The sequence below is a fragment of the Pundamilia nyererei genome, unplaced genomic scaffold (genome assembly GCF_000239375.1).
Source record: "Pundamilia nyererei isolate P.nyererei 1_Seehausen unplaced genomic scaffold, PunNye1.0 scaffold00213, whole genome shotgun sequence".
Lineage (NCBI taxonomy): Eukaryota > Metazoa > Chordata > Actinopteri > Cichliformes > Cichlidae > Pundamilia > Pundamilia nyererei.
The window spans coordinates 1,005,787-1,013,680 of record NW_005187614.1 but is presented as its reverse complement, the minus strand read 5'-3'; the positions used below and the strand labels follow the sequence as shown (position 1 = coordinate 1,013,680).

Sequence of the window (7,894 nt, the reverse complement as noted above, 5' to 3'; positions counted from 1 at the left end):
AAAAAAAAGAAGAGTGGGAGTGAGCTGGTACAGCTACACACTCACACAAACCTGTGGACACATGCTAACAGTGGCAGGGACATACACACAAGAGTGCAGAAACACACAAACACAAACAACCACACAGACTGCTGCAATAAAAACAACGGTGTGATGGGAAAGTAATCAAAGGGATGTGACTATAATGAGATTGTGTAGGAGACAGAGCCAAGAGGAAGCAGCCTGATGTAGCGTAGCAGCTAAATGCAGACAGACAAAATGCCAAAGTCTCTTTCACTGCTATTTGTGCATTCTCTCTTTTTTCTGTGATCCATTCTTCTTTCCTTCATTTCTTTGTAATGCGGCTTTTGCTCTTAGTGATTTTAGAATTTTTGTCATATTTTAGCCATATTAAGCTATTTGAAGTATTTTATTAACATGAGAGTCACTCACTCTTTTGTCTCTGTCATTTAGACATCTGTAGTTTAGGGCTCCATCAGAAAGATTTTAGCTGCTGCAAGATCCAAAATTTAGCCGCTAGCCTAAAATATGCTCTTATCCAGCAAACAATCCTGTTCCTAATTTTAAATGCTGTTGTTACTGCAATTGGCTTACTGTACATCTGCCAGGCAACAAATCTCTCAAAAAAGAATAAAACTAAACTTAATTTATTATTTTTGTACTTTTTGTCTACAAAAGTCTGATGTATCAGATTCCTCTGCATCACAAATCTCCACAGTTGTTCTTAACTACTAAACTATACTGTATATACAGTCATGAGAAAAGTTCATAACATTTACTGTGTAATTATAAGCATCATTTAACCTCTTGGTATTGTTTGGTGAACCAGAAGCTCTGAATAAATGTAAAATGGACTCCCACACACCGAAAGAAAAGAAGCCACAGCGGCAACAATTGAGACAGTTAAGAGTGTGAATTAGTGCTACAAGGTTAAACTTACAACTTAATCCTGTTCAGCAGAGAATTAGAACAAGAATAGAAGGATCAGTGTCAGGAGACAAAACATGGAGATGGAGAATTGAGAAAGGGTATAATAAGTTTTGAAGGGAAAGTAAGGATAAGGCATGACCTGAGTAAATGAAATAAAAAAGTGACAGGGAGAGAAACAACAAAAGACCTTGTATCATTATTTGGACAAGATAAGTAAACCGATAATCTTTTGTGATATTTGACCGACTATTTAGTAAGATATACAAAAAAACCTGTATAATTCATCTATGGACTAAATGTCACCATTTTATTTCTTTGTTTGTTTGTTTAGGTTTTGTTTTGTACTTACAAAGTATGAAATCAGTGACAAAAACATAAATAAAAACAAAAAAATGACTGTAGTGCTAAATGTGTAAAGATCAAATGGCAGGCCAGTGGCAGATGTTCAGAAATGTGTAATTTATTGACAGGCTGATGAAATCATTGAGGCTGTCTCAGCTTAACAGCTTCATCGCCTTTTAATGTCTTCAGAAGGAGGCAGAAAGATACAGAAGCATGGGTCAGACTTGGAGAGGAGAGAGTGTGAGGACATTTTTAGAGCTGTCATTTAAAGGATTGCGCTGTAAACTAGTCCCATGAGGGATTTCAGGAGGAGGAGATCAGGGGCTGTATGTAGGCCATAGCCTGTCTTCCTTCTGCTGCATTCATATTGTGTATCAGGTACAGGAGGAAAGAAAAAGTGAAGCATCAGAGAAGTCAACTACGGTTCACTCTTAACTCTGGGTTCTTTCATCAAATGATTTTTTATCAAATCTCACATCTGCATTTGTGATTTTGCATAGCGTAGCATCAGGAGAACAAAAGAAAGGAGGAAGAAGGATGTTAATTTGTGACATGAAGTATAATGTTGTAATGCATAGGGATGTTTAAAATATATCAAATTAGAGTGTAAAGTAAACGGCAACACCTGCTTTTGTGATTTTATTTAGGCTCTTGGCAGAATTATGTTCAAACTGTACACCAGTGGTCTTGAGTCAGACCTTCGGGTATTACATAAGAAGCTTAATGACATAAATGAAGTATTTTCTGTGAATGGCTGAGCTGAACAGTCTGAAATTTCTGTTTATAAAGTCAAAGCATGTTTCTATTAAATTTCATAGTAATAATAGAATAATGGAAATTTCCAAAGGTATAATGATTTCCAGCAAATAACTGTAGCAATAATCATGAATCAGGCCAGCAAAAAGAAAAACTGCCCATTTCTACTATATTTCATAGTAATATTGTTTTCACATTTTTATTCCATTATTACCATGTTATTACCAAGCTGTAATATAAAGTACTACTAAAGCGAAGATAAATAATTCCATCTGATGCTTAGACTGTTGAACCCTAGAGAGTATTAACATTTGAGTCCACAATTTTCCCCCTTAAAAACATCAAAGGATGCGTCACTAGTTGCTTGAAGCCCAGAGGATCAGCGCCTCCAGAATTACTTTCATGGGTATAGCCACTAAAAATATTGGGGTGGCACACCTGAAACAGAATTTCCAGCTTTATTATGCTGTTCCTGCCTCTCACCCTACGGTACCTAGGATAGCGCAGAATTATTACCAACATAGGACGGTCTTGTCAGGAGGGTCCACTGGGTGGGAAAGGAAATTTAGGAGGCAAATACCAAAATACCAAGTTAGACATTATGCAAAGTTCGTATGAGTTCATTGCGATAAATTTCTCCACCATTTAGTCTTTTTGCAAGTCACTGTTAATGGAGGAATGTGAAAAAGAAATGGGAGGAGAGGAGAAAAAAGGAGAGGGGACATACTGGATTTAATATGATATGAATACTCATTCTGACTCATTCTGATAGCACAGATGACATCAGAAAGAGAGTTTCACATCCAGAAACACACAAGAATAAAGACGTAAAAAAAAGTTTAAAAAAAAATTAGTATCCTCCAGGGACTTTCTCCATCAAAGCTATTAGTCTTTAATGGTGTAGAAAGAGACCAAGTGCGAAAAGGAGGAGTGATCAAACAATGAAGGGAACAAGAAAAGTACTGCGTGTGAGAAACAAAAGAAAATGGTTGGAATAAAAGATGGAGAGTGTGAAAGGAAGCAGAGACAAGAGGGGAGTGAAGCGTTTAACGAGCAGCTGCTGAAGGAGGTGGCCGTAAAAACAGAAAAAGCAAACGGGAGTGGAAGCCAATAGTCTAGCAGACACAGAGTAAGGAAGCACCACAGGGGTGTGGTCAGTCTGCTTCAGGTCCAGACTGCCAAACTGCTGCTGCCAATGCCTTGTAATAAGGAAATCAATCACAGCACTGCCTGAGGGTCATTAATCTACAGACGAGCCACCAAAATTGATAGTTCCTTATAAAATACAGTCTGTAAAACCAGCATCAAAGCGACCACGCACAGTCGCCATGCATTTACACTGTGTATTATCTTTCATTTTCAGGCATTAAAATGCAAATGGATGAAAGATAAAATAAAAAAAAATGTACTTAGCAAAGTGGAGCTCATCCAACTTAGTGCACATGTGTGTAAATGATTTATAAGAAGAGCAAATGGAGGATTAAGGGGTCACTCCTCACAACCAGACCGTGTTCAGTTATTTATTTTATGATATTCGACATATCCAGACAGTTAAAAATCCATCACTCCTACTACAGGGCTCGTGCTGAATCTTACGAGCTACGTGGTGCCCATTTACTAACAACTTTGCAATATGCACTCTTTTTATCCAGTTTATATAGTCACTTCCATTAGATCTGAGGGAAGGCACTGGGGATTAGACACAATATTGGTGTGGCTCTTGGAATGGAAATATTTCAGAAGCTGGTGGATTATCACGCTATTTTTCACATTGATGAACAGAATTTGGGCATAATGTGTCCTAATGACTTACAGGTTAAGCTTGTTGTTAACGAGTACACAATAGATTGCCATGAAAGCTGATATTGGTATGTCCTTGAAATGAATATTAATTATTTCGATTGTGTCCTAACTATTAATCTGCAATCTACAACAGGTCAACATTTGAATATGTCCAATACTGTAATTAGATTATCTCCTGACATACTAATTAGCAATTGCTGGCATTCTGCTGATGGATTGGGATGCATTACATTAAAAGGTGTTTACCTACATGAGGGAAGTGAACATGCAGCCATTGCAAATTAGGTATATGACAATGGAGCAAAGTTTAAATAATCAATCAGGAAACAATCTAACACAAAAACTTTTCCAAAAGGTCAGATCTGCTCCAAATGTAAGGTTGAAGATGCATCCATCCAGCTCCATCTGTTGCCTTCCTCTTATCTGATTCAGGGTTACAGGTGGGCTGAGGTTATTCTGGGTTGGGAGGTGGGGTACACCGTGTACAGGTGACCAAGCTATTGCAGAACTAACACAAACAGACAACTGTTCACACTCATATTCCGGGGTACATGAAGAGAACCCACATAGACAGAGAGGAAACAATCAAACTCCACATAGAAAAGCCTCAACCAGTCAGTGGATTGTGCGCACCACAACACTGTGTTGCAATACTTTTTTCTTCTTTTTTACATTTCAACAAAGGTTAAATATTTCAGAGAAATGTTAACTGTCAGGCTCAGATTCTGGAAAAAAAAACTTGTTGGCCTTTGCAGACGAACTCAGTGGCTCTACGTGTTCTTATTTCATTGTATTGAAATTGTTATTCTCCCTCGTGAAAGTTGAGAGACATTGTGCAGCTGGTGCCGGAGGCCAGGGAGAAAAATGTCAGTGCTTTTGGCCCTGCAGAGATTTATCTGGGTCAGCATGCCCCCTGTGCAGTTTGCTTTTAGTTTCAGCGTCACACTGTTGTGGATATCTCGTGTGCATGTGAGTCAGAGGCAAGGCATTGACCTTGTCTTAATCCACCTGCCTCTTTGACATCAAACTCAGAATGAATTAATCTCTTGTGATGAAGATTTGAATGTTATTCTCTGTTTCAAATCTAAAACTGCATGTCACTGATATGTTAAGTGTTAAGAAAATGTAATAGGCAGATTCCCTTTGGTGTGGCTCCATTCGACATACAGTGGCTCAATTCAACCTGCAATATTCTGGAATACAATAGACAAAGCAGGCAAACTGGCAGCGGTTACCTTAGTGATGCATCATATTCTGTAAACCCAGTTACACAAGACTTTAAAATACTAACTGCTCTTCTGCGAGCTTCAGTGAAATGTTGATATTTAGTGACATTTGTTCTCTAATCTGTGCTTTTCTCGTATTTTTGTATCTTGATTGTATATATATATTCTCCTGTTTGCTATTTATTCTTGCTATCCACTATTCATATTTTATTGCTGTGGAGCACCCACAATTTCATTATACATGTACAATGACAATAAAGGCCGATTCTATTCTATTCTACTCTGGACCCGTTTTTGTCTCTTCCTGTGTGTTGATTTGAAGTAGCAGCCAGGAAACATTAAAATGTCCTTATTAGGTTACACGCAAATTACACGTTGCACTGAGAGCAGCCACACAATAGTGTGCATGTAGCACCACCACATGGACAGTTATTTAGTACTTCAGCTTGTCAGTGATGGATACAGTAATTAATTGTTATTTGTGTATTTCCACTTGTGTTATTACCATATCTGTGAACAAGTGTGACTCATTCATTGGCTCTTATTGTGTGTATGTGTGTGGCAGGTTTGTCCACGGCAGTGCGTCATGAATCTCTGTACTCAGGTCTGTCAGGGTTTAATGGAGCTCTGGGCTGCATGGCTGTTGGAGGATTCTTCATCTTCAGCTTGTGGACGCACCTCTTTGCTATCGCCAGTGGTAACACAGACACACAGACACACACAGGCACAGTTATTATCTGTTGTCTCAAGTATCTAATGGCAGTTAAATGACGCTGTAGTTACATAACAAATGATGTAAGATGGCATTTAAGTACAAATTTATTCTGGGGGATGCTCTTCTCTAGCCATTGTGTATACTCTAATATGCACAATAGAAAAAGCACCCTACCAAACAAGTACCTTGGGTATCAGGAATGTGGTGCAAGAAATTTGACAAATGGAATATGTGGAGTTACCTGCTGTGGTGACGCCTTTTAAATAAGAGAACAGCTTAAAATGGCTTTCAACAGCAATACAACCATATTGTTTCCCATTTTTAAAATAATATGTGCTTGAAATGACGTGACCTTCCTTGTATTTGCCTTACAGAATTAATAAAACAGCAAAACAATATTTTTGCTTGTGTAATTGTCAGTCTCAGTACTTAAATATGCCACTGGAGGGCAACAAAAGTATTATTACTGGTCCAAATGTAAGCTTCCCGTTGCCTCTGTCCATGGTGCTGAAGCATTAAAGCGGGCTGTCACTTAGCTTTAACCCTTTAAAACAGGGGTGGGCAACTCCAGGCCTCAAGGGCCGGTGTCCTGTAGGTTTTAGATGTATCCTTGACCCAAGACAGCTGATTTAAATGGCTAAATGACCTCCTCAACATGTCTTGAAGTTCTCCAGAGGCCTGGTAATGAACTAATCATTTGATTCAGGTGTGTTGACCCAGGGTGAGATCTACAACCTGCAGGACACCGGCCCTTGAGGCCTGGAGTTGCCTACCCCTGGGTTAAAGCAGTCAAATGTATTTAGTTTTTTATTCATCTCGAGAATGTGGGTAAAAAGTTTTTATATGTCAAAAACCTGATAGTAATAAGTAATACTCACAGCAACCAACTTACTTTGAGAGGAAATTGAGGTCAAACAAACAAGACCCATTTACATGGGTCTCTGAGATAGTCACCCGTTTGAATGAAAGGCCTCTTTTTTGTGCATTTATGTAATTTGCTCAATGTGCTGATATCCTTTGACTCATCAAAATGTCACTTACTCCATCACAGCTCTTCTCAGTGAATCATCACTAAATGAATTCTTTTGTTGATCATTCTGATGTTGAATCATCCCTCCTTAAGAACAATATGGCATGTCTCCATTAATGACCACATACATATGAAATAAACAGCTTATTTAACCCGCAGTCACTCCATTTATGTACATACACTACTTCCACTTTCCTGTCATTAATTCAGTTTGTTTCCCCCTTTTCTACATTATCCCTCTACTTATTACTGCTCCTCTCCTTTTTTCCTCTCCTTCATGCTGAATAGCTGTAATTACACTGAATAATTATTTCTAATTGTGTCAGTTATAAGCTGGAAAGGCATTCTGAATAGACAGATTATCTTTCTATTCAGAATGTGTTACCTTTTCAAACCTTTAACATATAAATACAGAATAAAATTGCAGCTCAGGCAAAAAGCGGTACTGACCCCTCTGAAAAGGGACCTAATCTGTTCACATTAGGTGAATTGGCCTTACGTGGAGCTGGTACTGTGTCTACTGTCAGGAGAAAGCGCGACTAAATACCACAGAGCAGTATGTGAGACAGAAACCTGGAGAGTGATAGGGAGTGAACATGTGGAGGATATATTTGACCTAATCTTTTGTTTTTCTCCCGTCCGCAGCCTTCTTCTCTGCATATGCTGACATTGCTTTGAGCAATTTGATGGGAACTGTGAGTACACACAGAGGCCTTTCACAACCCTTTTCACATTTTTGATCCCAAGCTTGCAAGCTTGGCTTCTTATGTGTTATACTCTGTAGAACTTCCAATTCTTCCAAAGTAGGATATCGCTTTCAAATTGATTGGAACTAGATTGTGAAATTTAAATCACTTTCTTTAGCCTTAGATGTGTTTACAGGAGCCACCAAATGTAACTAAAATAACTATAACTTTCAAATAAGTAGTTACAATAGATACACGATCCCTGTACTTTGAATCTAAAAAATTATGGCTTCAGTGTCCTAAAAGCTTGCATATACAGTGGGGCAAAAAAGTATTTAGTCAGCCACCGATTGTGCAAGTTCCCCCACCTAAAATGATGACAGAGGTCAGTAATTTGCACCAGAGG

At 38.5% G+C, this 7,894-nt stretch overlaps 1 protein-coding gene across 1 annotated transcript in view; it reads left to right on the top strand.

Moving 5' to 3' along the window:
- Positions 1-7,894, top strand: part of LOC102213150 (urea transporter 2) — a 21,683-nt gene that overhangs the window by 11,783 nt on the left and 2,006 nt on the right. Inside the window, exons 6-7 of the mRNA XM_005748115.2 lie at positions 5,623-5,754; positions 7,448-7,497. Of these exons, the coding sequence (XP_005748172.2) occupies positions 5,623-5,754; positions 7,448-7,497 (182 nt within the window). The remainder of the gene's footprint in view (positions 1-5,622; positions 5,755-7,447; positions 7,498-7,894) is intronic.